Source organism: Pan troglodytes, chromosome 8 (genome assembly GCF_028858775.2).
Source record: "Pan troglodytes isolate AG18354 chromosome 8, NHGRI_mPanTro3-v2.0_pri, whole genome shotgun sequence".
In the NCBI taxonomy this organism is placed as follows: domain Eukaryota; kingdom Metazoa; phylum Chordata; class Mammalia; order Primates; family Hominidae; genus Pan; species Pan troglodytes.
The window spans coordinates 80,633,169-80,647,189 of NC_072406.2; the positions used below are offsets into that span (position 1 = coordinate 80,633,169).

At 42.7% G+C, this 14,021-nt stretch overlaps 1 protein-coding gene and 1 pseudogene across 3 annotated transcripts in view; one reads left to right on the top strand and one right to left on the bottom strand.

Moving 5' to 3' along the window:
* Positions 1–310: 310 nt before the first annotated feature.
* DNA2 (DNA replication helicase/nuclease 2) overlaps positions 311–14,021 on the bottom strand; it is a 109,427-nt gene continuing 95,716 nt past the window's right edge. For 2 of the 3 annotated variants that reach the window (XM_063817613.1, XM_054660186.2), the window contains exons 16-21: positions 8,953–9,146; positions 8,771–8,860; positions 8,481–8,685; positions 6,050–6,139; positions 5,281–5,460; positions 311–3,096 (exon numbers count right to left, since the gene is read on the bottom strand). In XM_063817613.1, the coding sequence (XP_063673683.1) occupies positions 2,902–3,096; positions 5,281–5,460; positions 6,050–6,139; positions 8,481–8,685; positions 8,771–8,860; positions 8,953–9,146 (954 nt within the window). In that variant the 3' untranslated portion in view covers positions 311–2,901. 3 annotated transcript variants of the gene reach the window in all.
* LOC746446 (ribosomal protein uL24-like) lies at positions 10,768–11,253 on the top strand (annotated as a pseudogene).

Below are 14,021 nucleotides of genomic sequence, written 5' to 3' on the forward strand. Positions count from 1 at the left end.
CGAGGTGGGTGGATCACGAGGTCAGGAGATGGAGACCATCCTGGCTAACATGGTGAAACCCCGTCTCTACTAAAAATACAAAAAAAAAAAAAATTAGCTAGGCGTGGTGGTGGGCGCCTGTAGTCCCAGCTACTCGGGAGGCTGAGGTAGGAGAATGGCGTGAACCCGGGAGGCAGAGCTTGCAGTGAGCCAAGATCGCACCACTGCACTCCAGCCTGGGCGACTCCGTCTCAAAAAAAAAAAAAAAAACATGCTAGATAACCCTGAGTTTAATTATTATTCAGTATTAATAATAATTGACACAGTAAGATCCATTAGTAGAAAAAATTTATTAAATAAAAAACTTCAAGTAATAATTTAAAAAAACACATGAGGTAGAAATAAAAATTTTAACATATTTAACACTCATTAAAAAAACCCTCAAGAGAAATGGAAGATTTCCAAGCCCCAGAAGAATCTGTTACCCCAAGAATCTTTTAACCTTTGTTAAAATCTGTTACTTTTTATATATATAATATAATCACTTTGAGACAATTTTGTTTTACAAAACATCTTTACACAAAAAAGGAAAACTGCGTGATACCCCCAAACATAGGGGCATATGAACATATGTGAAAATAGGAATCAACTTTTTAAATTTATTATCAATTCAGAAAACAAAATTTGTTGCAAAAGATGATGTAAGAATTATTTTCTTTTATATCAAAATCTACTCTAGAATACTGAAATACTGAATACTGAAAACAAAAAAGGGGGATAGTAAGGGAGGATAGAAAATTAACAGGAAGTAATCAATTCATGTCATAAAAGACTAGGTTTAGAGTGAAAACACATCTGATAGCAGAAAAAATCCTAGCAAAATGGGCTTTGGATTAGGGACCTCAAAATACAGAAAAGAATCACACTTATGTTCTCGTCATCACAAGACTGTGCTTAAATGATGAAAACAAATCAAATCCCTTTATTCAGTCTTTCAAATAAAGTTCTTACAATGGTATCTACAAAATCAAATTAGCCCTGAAATGTCTGACTTAAAAGTTTAAAGCTCAAAGTCAAAAGTTAATCCATCTTCAAAGCTGGTAAAAATTTATCAAACTCTTTCTCTAGGTTAGGCAAAAATGCATGTATAGAATCCATAAATTCAGACTTTTCACAGTTTTCGGTACACCTGTGCTTAAAAACACAAATACTGCATTAAATTTTGTATGGTGATAGAATTTTCTGTATGGGCACTAGCTAGAGGAGATACTGCCCTAGTATGAAAAGGCAAGGGAAATAGTGTTTTATTCTCTTTGAAAGTCACCCAATATGTGGCAAAGACTTTCATGTTCTCTTGATGGAAGATCAATGATGTAAAATAAATTAAGGAAGAAATATTTAGCACAATATGGAATGGCATAAATTTATGACATTATTATTTAACATTTTGTAATTTGACTTACAGGACCACAAAAAAAAATAAGGATCTTTATGGCATTCAATGAATAATTATGCCTTTAAGCAATAGGAGTTATTTATCTTTTTTTTTTTTTTTTTTTGAGATGGAGTTTCACTCTTGTTACCCAGGCTGGAGTGCAATGGTGCGATCTCAGCTCACCGCAACCTCTGCCTCCCGGGTTCAAGAGATTCTCCTGCCTCAGCCTCCCGAGTAGCTGGGATTACAGGCATGTGCCACCATGCCCGGCTAATTTTGTATTTTTAGTAGAGACAGGGTTTCTCCATGTTGGTCAGGCTGGTCTCGAACTCCCAACCTCAGGTAATCCGCCTGTCTCAGCCTCCCAAAGTGCTGGGATTACAAGCATGAGCCACCGCACCCAGCCTCAGAGTTATTCATCTTAGCCTACTTCATACCTTCATAAGAAGTATGAAGTTCTTATGAAGCCTAAGAACTTCATACACTGTTTTTTTTGTTTTGTTTTGTTTTGTTTTTTGAGACGGAGTCTCACTCTGCCACCAGGCTAGATCTCGGCTCACTGCAACCTCCGCCTCCCGGGTGCAAGCGATTCTCCTGCCTCAGCATCATGAGTAGCTGGAACTACAGGCACACGTCACCATGCCCAGCTAATTTTTGTATTTTTAGTAGAGACGGGGTTTCACCATGTTAGCCAGGATTGTCTCAATCTCAACCTCGCAATCCACCTGCTTCAGCCTCCCAAAGTGCTAGGATTACAGGTGTGAGCCACCAGGCCCAGCCCATACACATTTTTAAAAAACGATTTATCTTAAGGCCAGGTGCAGTGGCTCACCTCCTATTAAAAATTTTAAAAAATTAGCCAAGCGTGGTGGTACGTACCTGTGGTCCCAGATACTCAGAAAGGTAAGGTGGGAGGACTATTTGAGTCCAGGTCAAGGCTGTAGTGAGGAGTGATCCTGCCACTACACTCCAGCCTGAGTGAAGTTAGGCACCACTTCTTGGGGAAAAAAAAGGCTGAGTGTGGTGGCTGACACCTGTAGTCCCAGCACTTTGGGAGGAGGCGAGTGAATCACTTGAGCCCAGGTGTTCAAAACCAGCCTGGGCAACATGGTGAAACCCTGTCTTTACAAAAAAATACAAAAATTAGCTGGGCATGGTGGCATGCACCTGTGGGCCCAGCTACTGGGGAGGCTGAGGTAGGAAGATCACTTTAGCCTGGGAGATTGAGGGTGCAGTGAGCTCTGATCATATCACTGCACTGCAGCCTGGGTGACAAAGCAAGGCCCTGTATATAAAATAAATAATACTCCATTTTAATCTAATCATTTGTTCTGGATTAAAAAAGGGTTATAGGCTGGGGGCCGTGGCTCACATCTGTAATCACGGCACTTTGGGAGGCCTAGGCGGGAGGATCGCTTGAGCCCAGGAGTTCAAGACCAGCTTAAGCAACATAGTGAGAGCTTTAATTTAAACAAGTAAATAAATACTCACAACAGTGCAATCAAATGTGACCATATACAGAAGAAAAAGGATATTAATTTTTCTGAGTTTAAATGATTAAGCAGCTTCTCCAAAGGAGGATAGCAATTTAGTGAGGGCACACACCCCAGAAGAATCAGTTTATGTTTGGCTCTGGTTATAGCAACATTAAGACGTCGCCAATCTTTCAAGAGTTCACCAACCTGTAAGAAATATAATTTTCAATTATTCAAGTTCAAAGGAATGGTTAAATATATTACAACACATCCCTACACAATGGACACCTGTGCAAATTTAAGAATAGAATGAGGCCAGGTGTAGTGGCTCATGCCTGTAATCCCAGGACTTTGGGAGGCCGAGGCAGGTGGATCACTGGAGACCAGAAGTTCAAGACCAGCCCGTGCAACACAGTGAGACCCCATCTCTACAAAATATACAAAAATCAGCCAGGCGTGGTGGTGTGCACCTATGGTCCCAGCTACTCAGGAGGCTGAGATGAAAGGATCACTGAGCCAGGGCTGCTTGAGCCCAGAAGTCAAGGATGCAGTGAGCCATAACCATGCCTCCACACTCTGACCTAGCCTCTCAAAAAAAAAAAAAGGAGACTATCTGAGGTAAGAACTGAGTAGATGAGGGATGGAGTACAAAGGAAACCTTTTATTACGTATATTTTAAAACCATATGGATGTATTATACAGTTGAGAAAAATGAACTAAGGAGAGGTAAAAATAAGAAAACCAAAAAAAAAAAAAAAAAAAAAACACTATTTGGGAGGACAAGGTGGGAGGATTGCTAGAGCTCGGGAGTTGCCCATAAGCCCAGGCAACATGGCTCTCTGCAAAAAATACAAAACTTAACTGGGTATGGTGGCACATGCCTGTAATCCCAGCTACTCAGGAGGCTGAGATGGGAGAATCACTGAGCCAGGGAGGTGGATATTACAGTGAGCTGAGATTGTGCCATTGCACTCCAGTCTGGGTAACAGAGCCAGATCTCATCTCAAAAAAAAAAAAAAAAAAAAAAATCAAATCTGAATTGTCTATAAATTTGAAAGTATACAAGGAAGATTTTATATTAAACAGGCCTCAATTACAACAGCCAAGGGGTGGAAGCAACCATTCCATCTGACAGATGAATGGATAAATAAAATGTGGTATATAGAGACAATGGAATATTATTCAGTCTTAAAAAGGAAGGAAATCCTGTCGCATACTACAACAGGATGAACTAGCTGGCTAAGTGAAATAAGGTAGTCACAAAAAGATAAATGCTGTACGATTCTACTTATATGAGGTACTTAGATTAGTCAAATTCAGAGATAGAATGTAGAATGGTGGTTACAGGTGCTGGGGAAGAAGAAAATGGGTGGTTAATCATGAATACAGAGTTTTAGATTTGAAAATGAAAAAGTTCCAGAGATCTGTTGAACAACAGTGTGAATGCACTCAACACTAATTAAACTGTACACCTAAAAATGGTAAGATGGGCTGGGCACGGTGGCTCATGCCTGGAATCCCAGCACTTTGGGAGGCCAAGACGGGTGGATCATCTGAGGTCAGGAGTTCGAGACCAGCCTGGACAAGATGGTGAAACCCCATCTCTAGAAAAGTACAAAAATTAGCCGGGCAAGATGGCGGATGCCTGTAATCCCAGCTATTTGGGAGGCTGAGACGGAAGAGTCACTTGAACCTGGGAGGCGAAGGTTGCAGTGAGCCGAGATCGCACTACTGCATGCCAGCCTGGGCAACAAGAGGAAACGCCGTCTCAAAAAAAAAAAAAGTAAGATGTATGTTTTATGTGTTCTTTTAAACCACAATTTTATTTTCTTTAAAAAAAAAAAAAACCAGAATACATCTGCAGAACGTGCAGTTTTGTTACATAGGTATACATGTGCCATGGCGGTTTGCTGCACCTGTTGACCCATCCACCAAGTTCCTGCCCCTCACCCCCAACCCCCTAAAGGCCATGGTGTATGTTGTTCCCCTCTCTGTGTCCACATGTTCTCAATGTTAAACCGCAATTTTTTTTTTTTTTTTTTTTTTTTTGAGACAGAGTCTTGCTCTGTCGCCCAGGCTGGAGTCAATGGTACAATCTCGGCTCACTGCAACCTCCACCTCCTGGGTTCAAGCAATTCTCCTACCTCAGCCTCCCAAGTAGCTGGGATTACAGGCGCCTGCCACCACGCCCGGCTAATTTTTGTATTTTTAGTAGAGACAGGGTTTCGCCATGCTGTCCAGGCTGGTCTCAAACTCCTGAACTCAGGTGATCCACCCGCCTTGGCCTCCCAGGGGGCTGGGATTACAGGTGTAAGCCACCGCGCCCGGCCCACAATTTTTAAAGAGAGAGAAATGCCCCAAATGAATCAGTAGCAAACACAATTAACTCACAGTTCCATCCTTATTACTTCTAACAAAAGATACTAGGACAATACTTTTGTCCCTTCCTTGGTATTTGTCTACTGTATTAACTTCGACCATCCCAATAGAACGTGCCAATAAATCATTGATGATCTTTAATTGCTGCCTGTACGGTGCAATAATACCAATATCAGAGGGACTGCATCCAGCCTAAATAGAAAAAGACACAATTTAAAAGAAAGAAATCCTGATTAAGTTAAACTTTTCTGAATTTAATAATTAAATGTTTACATTATGTGCCCAACTGATGTTTATAACAAACTTTCCTATCTCAAAGACTGAATACAATTACTGAATTTGCTCTAAATCTGTCCATATTTCCCAGGATGAAATAATTCCTTAGACATTGCTCCCTTAATTTTTAGTTTCATGAGAACGTAAAGGATTATATGCCACTAAAACAGTGCACACACACACACACACAGTACAAAGAAATACATTTCACCTTCTGCTATTTCTTTCACAGAAAAATTTCCAATTCCTAATCACTACAACATAGTATTGTCTCAATTAGAATTAGCTGACATTACAAAAAGTTATTATCGTAAATGAAAACTCCAAATGTCATTATAAAATATTACATGTCTTAGATACATTTTCTCAAAATAAAAACAATGGGGCTTCAATCCCCCCCTTATCTTAATAAACGAGACTTAATGCCAGATCGTAAGTGTCTTACAGTCTAACATTCTTTTATTCTGCACTTTAATATTTGTTAGCCTTGAAAATTCTAAATTACCTTAACAAAAATGGAGGTTAGGAAAACTATGAGTTTGGCTTCTGTTACATTGCTCACACCACCTTTTTCAACTTGTTCTGGCGCTGGAACCTAAGTGGAAAAATATACAGCCTGCTGATAATACAATCTCTAAAGAGTACTATAAGTACGCAAGTGGCCATAAAGACTATACTACCGATTTGGAGATGAAAAATAGCTTTGTCTAAAAGATGAAGGTGAAAGAATCAACAAAAATGAATATTAATATTAGTCACTTTCAGAAAGCCACGCAGAGGCCACCTATCTGAAACATGCTATGATTGAGGCTAAAATACCTACGAAAGCTGATCACACACTGAGCTTCAAATACTTCACTTTGTTATCCCCCATTTTACAGGAATCAAAGGCAGAAAAGAATAAGTAACTTTCCCAAGGCCTCACAATAAACTGTGGCACTACTATTTGAACTTAGGGTGGCCGGGCGCGGTGGCTCACGCCTGTAATCCCAGCACTTTGGGAGGCTGAGGCAGGCGGATCACAAGGTCAGGAGTTGGAGACCAGCCTGGCCAACACGGTGAAACCCCGTCTCTACTAAAAATACAAAAATTAGCTGGGCGTGGTGGTGCGTGCCTGTAATCCTAGCTACTCAGGAGGCTGAGGAAGGAGAATTGCTTGAATCTGGGAGTCGGAGGTTGCAGTGAGCTGACACAGTGCCATTGCACTCCAGCCTGGGAGTCAGAGTGAGACTCCGTCTCAGAATCAAACAAACAAACTTAGATCTGGGTCGTATATCTGTGCTCTTTCCATTTTCTTGTCCCCTTTTATACAAATAATGGAGCAGATAAAACTGCTGTCCTACCTCCTGATACATCTCTTCAAAGACTACTTTCCTCCTACATCATCCCTAAGCAATCTTGATTTTTTTTTTTTTTTTTTTTCTGAGACACCAGGAGACTGCACCACTGCACTCCAGCCTGGGAGACAGAGCAAGACTCCATCCTAAAAAACAAAAACAAAAACAAAAAAGTCGTTGTGCAGATTTCTTTTTAATGACTGGTTTGTAAAAAGGTCTTCATGTGCATATGTGGGGGAGGGAGGTTATGAGAAACCTCTGTACTTTCCACATAATTTTGCTATGAACCTAAAACTGCTCTAAGAAATAAAGCTTTTTTTTTTTTTGAGATGGAGTTTCACTCTGTCACCCAGGTTGGAGTGCAGTGGCGCGATCTCGGCTCACCGCAACCTCCGCCTCCCAGGTTCAAGCGATTCTCCTGCCTCAGCCTCCCAAGTAGCTGGGACTACAGGCGCACCACCACACCCAGTTAAGTTTTGCATTTTTAGTAGAGACGGGGTTTTGCCATGTTGGTCAGGCTGGTCTCGAACTCCTGACCCCAGGTGATCCACCCCCCTCGGCCTCCCAAAGTGCTGGGATTACAGGAGTGAGCCACTGTGCCTGGGTTTAAAGTCTGTTTTTTAAAAAGTCTTTAAAAGGACATCAATTTATTATACCCTCTGTCCATTTGTAAACCCAGCCCTTTGATAGTATCAGTGCCATTTCCTTTTCTAGGAAATAGAATTATACCCTTGAGTTCACTTTGTGGCCTTCCTTCTTCAAAAGTCAATTTTGATATCTACTGACCTCCAGAATAAACCTCCTCCAAAAAATACTGGGCCTATAGAAAGAAAGACTATTTTGGGCCGGGCACAGTGGCTCACACTATAATCCCAGCACTCTGGGAGGCTGAAGCAGGTGGATCATTTGAAGCCAGGAGTTCAAGACCAGCCTGGCCAACATGGCGAAAGCCTGTCTCTACTAAAAATACAAAATTAGCCTGGTGTGGTGGTGGGTGCCTGTAATCCCAGCTACTTGGGTGGCTGAGGCAGGAGAATCGCTTGAATCTGGGAGGAGGAAGTTGCAGTGAGCCGAGATCATGCCACTTGGGCAACAAAGCAAGACTCCGTCTCAAAAAAAGAAAAAGAAAGGAAAAAGAAAGAAAAGACTATTTTGGGTTGAAGTATGAGAAGTACATTAGTTTTGCCTTTTTCTTTTCCCTCCCAAGATGGGAGTCTTGCTCTGTCACCCAGGCTGGAGTGCAGCAGCGTGATCTCAGCTCACTGTAACCTCCGCCTCCCAGGCTGAAGCAATTCTCATGCCTCAGCCTCCTGAGTAGCTGGGATTACAGGCACCCACCACCATGCCCAGCTACTTTTTATATTTTTAGTAGAGACAGGGTTTCACCATGTTGGCCAAGCTGGTCTTGAATTCCTGACCTTGTGATCTGCCCGCCTTGGCCTCGCAAAGTGCTGGGATTACAGGTGTGAGCCACCACGCCCAGCCTAGTTTTGCCTTTTAACTGATAAGCTCTAATTAGGGCATGTACTGATGAAAACTGAGAAATTTAAATAATAGGACAAAATGAGAAAAACTAAACAGAAATTTTTTTCTTTTTACCTTGTCTGTATTAAGGAAACAAACAGGATTGTTGGGTTCAAATACTCCCATCAACCAAGGATTATCAGAATAGTCAGCATAAAATTCCAGTTCCAGCTTCACATCTTTAAAGTGAGGTAGGTTTATCACTGCATTGGCCACTTTGTCTGATCCACACTCCAGCTTGCCCTCATAGGTCAGCTTATTACTTAAGGACATAATTTTACTAAGGGAATTACAAAAGAAAACTTTAGTTTTGGTAGATGGAAACAAACATGAAAACCACTCCTAGCTAACACTGTTACAAATACCTGTTCATTCTGTACTGCACGGTTAACTGTACAACAGCACTCTTATTCTGCTCCAGCCTCTTGAATAAGCTTTCACTCATGCCAAGAGCTCTGTCAATAAATCAGATTCATGTTTATCAGTGTACTAAATCTGTTCCTTGAAAATAATCTAGTTTAAAATTAACACTTAAGTGTCTGCCTACCTTGCTTCACGGTTTAGCACCAGGGGAGGAAGCTGCTGATGGTCCCCCACTAACACAAATCTCCGTGAAAAAAAAAGGGGGCCCAGACAAATTGGTTGGCTAATTTGAGAGGCTTCATCCACAATACAAAAATCAAAAATTTTACGGGAAAATATTGGATGGTTTATTCCCATACATGTTGTTGCAACTATAAGCTAAAAACAAGGAAAACAGATCAGTTATTTAATATGTAAAAGAAATGTAGTTTTGTTTCTCTCATTTTTGAAATGAAAAGATCAAAAGGTTTTTGTTCTATGGCATCAGGAATCCTTCGATATTATTTAATTCTGAAATATTTATAGCATGCAAATTTTAATTTTTTTCTACAAATTAAAAATAATCAAGTAAACTTTCCAGACACTATTGAACAATGCTCACATTTGGATATTTCCCAGTGGAAATCTGGAACATTCAAGAGGTAATAAGTTAGTTCTTTTTTTGTTTGTTTGTTTGTTTTTTTAATGTCAACCAGGAGTTTGCTTCTGGGAAGATGGAGTACTTTTCCTTATTCTTTCCACAAACGACAACTAAAATCCCTAGGCATTATATATAAAAAAAAAAAACAAAAGAAGACTCTGAAAGGTGGAGAGAAGGCAGACCAGCTAGGGAGCTCAGGACCAAAGAAACAACACAGTAGTTGATTCCCTGGGCTTTCTTTTTGCCTCATAGATCCCAGATTTGGAACTGAAGGAGCCACGGCACACCAGTGGGTGCTAAAAACAGCTGCAACCAAAGTCTGCTCTCTCCAGCTGAAGGAACAGGAAAGGGAAAGCCTAGCTAGACAGAAAACTTTCACACAGTAATTACTCTAGCCAAATATCACTGGAAAAAAAGTACAGCCCCACAACCACAGACACCAGTAAACAGGGAGGAGGGTAGATCTCTGCCCTTCTCAAGGCTGTAACAAGGTGCCCCACACCCCACCAGGCGGGTGTCAGAGAAAGCCAAGTAGGGAGTCAGGTCTTTCATCCCCGATGACTGGTAACTGGCACCAACCCCACATGTTAGTAGAGACCACATCAGAAGCCTAGACTTCCACCCCAACCAAGTGGGCCCAGCGGTAACGAGGAACCTCCCACTTTGGTCAAAGAAGGCTGAGTGGGGAACCCAGACTTCGACTCCCACCTGGCAGGAATGAGGTGGTACCCCTCTTCCCCTACCATGGCAGTGTGAGAGGAAGCCAGCTAAAACAGAAGTTTTCAGTAACAACAAAATATGCTCATGTTTCAATAAAAAAATCAATAATTAAAGACGAACCAGGAAAATCTCAAACTCAATGAAAACAGATGACAATCTATAAATGCCAACACCAGAATGACAGAGAGGTCAGAACTAACTGACCAAGATTTTAAAGCAGCCGTGGTAACAACATTTAATGAGTAATTATGAACACGCTTGAATATGAACCAAAAAACAAAGTCTCAGCCAAGAAATAGAAGATAGAAAGAATAAAATGGAAATTTTAGAACTAAAAATATGATAACTGGGCCAGGTACAGTGGCTCACGCCTGTAATCCCAACACTTTGGGAGGTCAAGGTGGGCAGATTGCTGGAGCTCAGGAGTTTGAGACCAGCCCGAGCAACATAGCGAAAACCGGTCTCTACAAAAAATACAAAAATAAGCTGAGTATGCTGGCATATACCTATAGTCCCACCTACTTGGAGGGCTGAGGCAGGAGGATCACTTGAGCCAAGGAGGTCGAGGCTGCAGTGAGCCTTGATCATGCCACTGCACTCCAGCCTGGGTGACAAAGTGAGTCACTGTCTCAAAAAAAAAAAAAAAACCAAAACAGGCCTGAGGCCGCTGCTAGCCAGAGCATCACCATGAAGTTCAATCCCTTCGTGAACTTGGACCGCAGCAAAAACCACAAACGTCACTTCCATGCCCCCTTGCACGTGCACAGGAAGATCATGTCATCCCCGCTCTCCAAGGAGCTGCGGCAGAAGTACAATGTCCGCTCCACACCCATCCGCAAGGACGACGAGGTCCAGATAGTTCAAGGACACTACAAAGGTCAGCAAATTGGCGAGGTAGTCCAGGTGTACAGAAAGAAAGATGTCATCTACATTGAGCAGGTGCAGCATGAGTAGGCCAACAGCACAACCGTCCACGTGGGTACTCACCCAAACAAGGTGGTTATCACCAGGCTAAATCTCAACAAGGATTGGAAAAAAATTATTGAACACAAAGCCAAGTCTCGACAAGTCAGAAAAGAGAAAGGCAAATATAAGGAGGAACTTATTGAGAAAATGCAGGAATAAATATAACCTGTTGTGCAACCATGGTTTAACTGAGATTTTTAGGCTAGTGTGTGTTTCTTTGGAACTTTTCAGAATGTCTCTGGAACATTTCTTTTTTTTTTTTTTTTTTTTTTGAGACAGAGTCTTGCTCTGTAGCCCGGGCTGGAGTGCAGTGGCATTATCTCGGCTCACTGCAACCTCCGCCTCCCAGGTTCAAGCGATTCTCCTGCCTAAGCCTCCCGAGTAGCTGGGATTACAGGTGCCTGCCACCATGCCCGGCTAATTTTTTGTATTTTTAGTAGAGACAGGGTTTCACTATGTTGGCCAGGCTGGTCTCGAACGCCTGACCTCGTGATCCACCCGCCTCGGTGTTCCAAAGTGATGGGATTACAGGCATGAGCCACTGGGCCCGGCCATGTTTGTGTTCTTTTTTTTTTTTTTTTTTGAGATGGAGTCTCGCTCTGTCTCCCAGGCTGGAGTACAGTGGCGGCGATCTCGGCTCACCGCAAGCTCCGCCTCCCTGGTTCACGCCATTCTCCTGCCTCAGCCTCCCAAGTAGCTGGGACTACAAGTACCTGCCACCATACCCGGCTAATTTGTTGTATTTTTAGTAGAGACAGGGTTTCACCGTGTTAGCCAGGATGGTCTCCATCTCCTGACCTCGTGATCCGCCTGCCTCGGCCTCCCAAAGTGCTGGGATTACAGGCGTGAGACACCGCGCCCGGCCATCTCTGGAACATTTCATTTCCTGTTTTGTTACCTGAGGCTCTGTAAATCTACTTTTGCAAATTTAATTAATAATTTTATAAATAAAAATGGGAAATATTTCATAATTCAAAAAAAAAACACAAAAACCCCAAAAACCCAAAAAACAAATACCAGGCCAGGCGCTGTGTCTCACACCTGTAATCCCAGCACTTTGGGAGGGCAAGATGGGTGAATCACTTGAGGCCAGGAGTTCAAGACAAGCCTGGCCACCACAGTGAAACCCTGTCTCTAATAAAAATACAAAAAATTAACCAGGCATGGTAGTGCATGCCTGTAGTCCCAGCTACTTGGGAAGCTGAGGCATGAGAACCATCTGAACCTAGGAGGCAGAGGTTACAGAGAGCCAAGATCGGGCCATTGCACTCCAGCCTAGGTGACAGAGGAAGATTCTGTCTCAAAAAAGAAAACCTTCAGCATCTGGGGCTAGACAGAGTTCTTAGACTTGAGACCAAAAGTATAATCTATAAAAGGAAAAAATGTATATTCCGGACTTCCTCAAAAAAAAACCTTTTGCAGCCGGGCACAGTGGCTCACGACTGTAATCCCAGCACTTTGGGAGACTGAGGTGGGCGGATCACCTGAGGTCAGAAGTTTGAGACCAGCCTGGCCAACACAGCAAAACCTCATCTCTATTAAAAATACAAAAATTAGCCAGGTATGGTGGCTCATGCCTGTAGTCCCAGCTACTTGAAAGGCTGAGGCAGGAGAATCGCTTGAACCTGGGAGGCAGAGGTTGCGGTAAGTGGAGATCACACCACTGCACTCCAGCCTGGGTGACACAGTGAGAGTCTGTCTCTAAAAATAAATAAATAGGCCGGGCGTGGTGGCTCACACCTGTAATCCCAGCACTTTGGGAGGCCAAGGCAGGCAGATCACAAGGTCAGGAGATGGAGACCATCCTGGCTAACACGGTGAAACCCCGTCTCTACTAAAAAAATACAAAAAATTAGCCAGGCGTGGTGGTGGGCGCCTGTAGTCCCAGCTACTTGGGAGGCTGAGGCAGGAGAATGGCGTGAACCCGGGAGGCAGAGCTTGCAGTGAGCCGAGATTGTGCCACTGCACTCCAGCCTGGGCGACAGAGCAAGACTCTGTCTCAAAATAAATAAATAAATAAATAAATAAAACTATCTTTTGTTCTGCATAAGACCCTATGAGGAGGATAAAAAGCGAGCGATAGAGTGGGAGAAAATACCTGCAAACCACATATCCATTAAAGGGCTAGTATTAGAATATACATTTTAAAAATTCTCAAAACTCAACACTACAAAGCATATAATCCAAAATGGGCAAAAACATGAAGAAGAGATACAGATGACAAATAAGCACATGAAAACCTCATTATGGGCCGGGTGTGGTGGCTCAAGCCTGTAATCCCAGCACTTTGGGAGGCTGAGGCGGGTGGATCACCTGAGGTCAGGAGTTCGAGACTAGCCTGGACAACATGGTGAAACCCCGTCTCTACTAAAAAAAAAAATATGTGGCGCATGCCTGTAATCCCAGCTACTTGGGAGGCTGAGGCAGGACAATCACTTGAACCTGGGAGGCAGAGGTTGCAGTAAGCCGAGTTCACACCACTGCACTCCAGCCTGGGCAATAACGTGTCAAAAAAAAAAAAAAAAAAACCCACCACATTATGGCTGGATGCAGTGGCTCACACCTGTAATCCCAACACTTTGGGAGGCAGACAGAGGTGGGAGGATCATTTGAACCCAGGAGTTCAAGACCAGCCTGGACAACATTAAAAAATTGAAAATATTAGGCAGGCATGGTGGTACATGCCTGTATAGTTCCAGCTACTCAGGAGGCTGAGGCAGAAAGATCACTTGAGCCCAGAAGGTCAGGGCTGCAGTGAGCCGTGGTCTCACCAGTGCACTCCAGCCTGGGCAACAGAGCAAGACCTTGTCTCAAACACACACACACACACACACACACACACATTTTAACTACTGGGTAAATGCAAATTAAAATCTCCAAACACCTACCAAAATGGCTAAAATTAAAAATAGTATCAGCTGGGCACG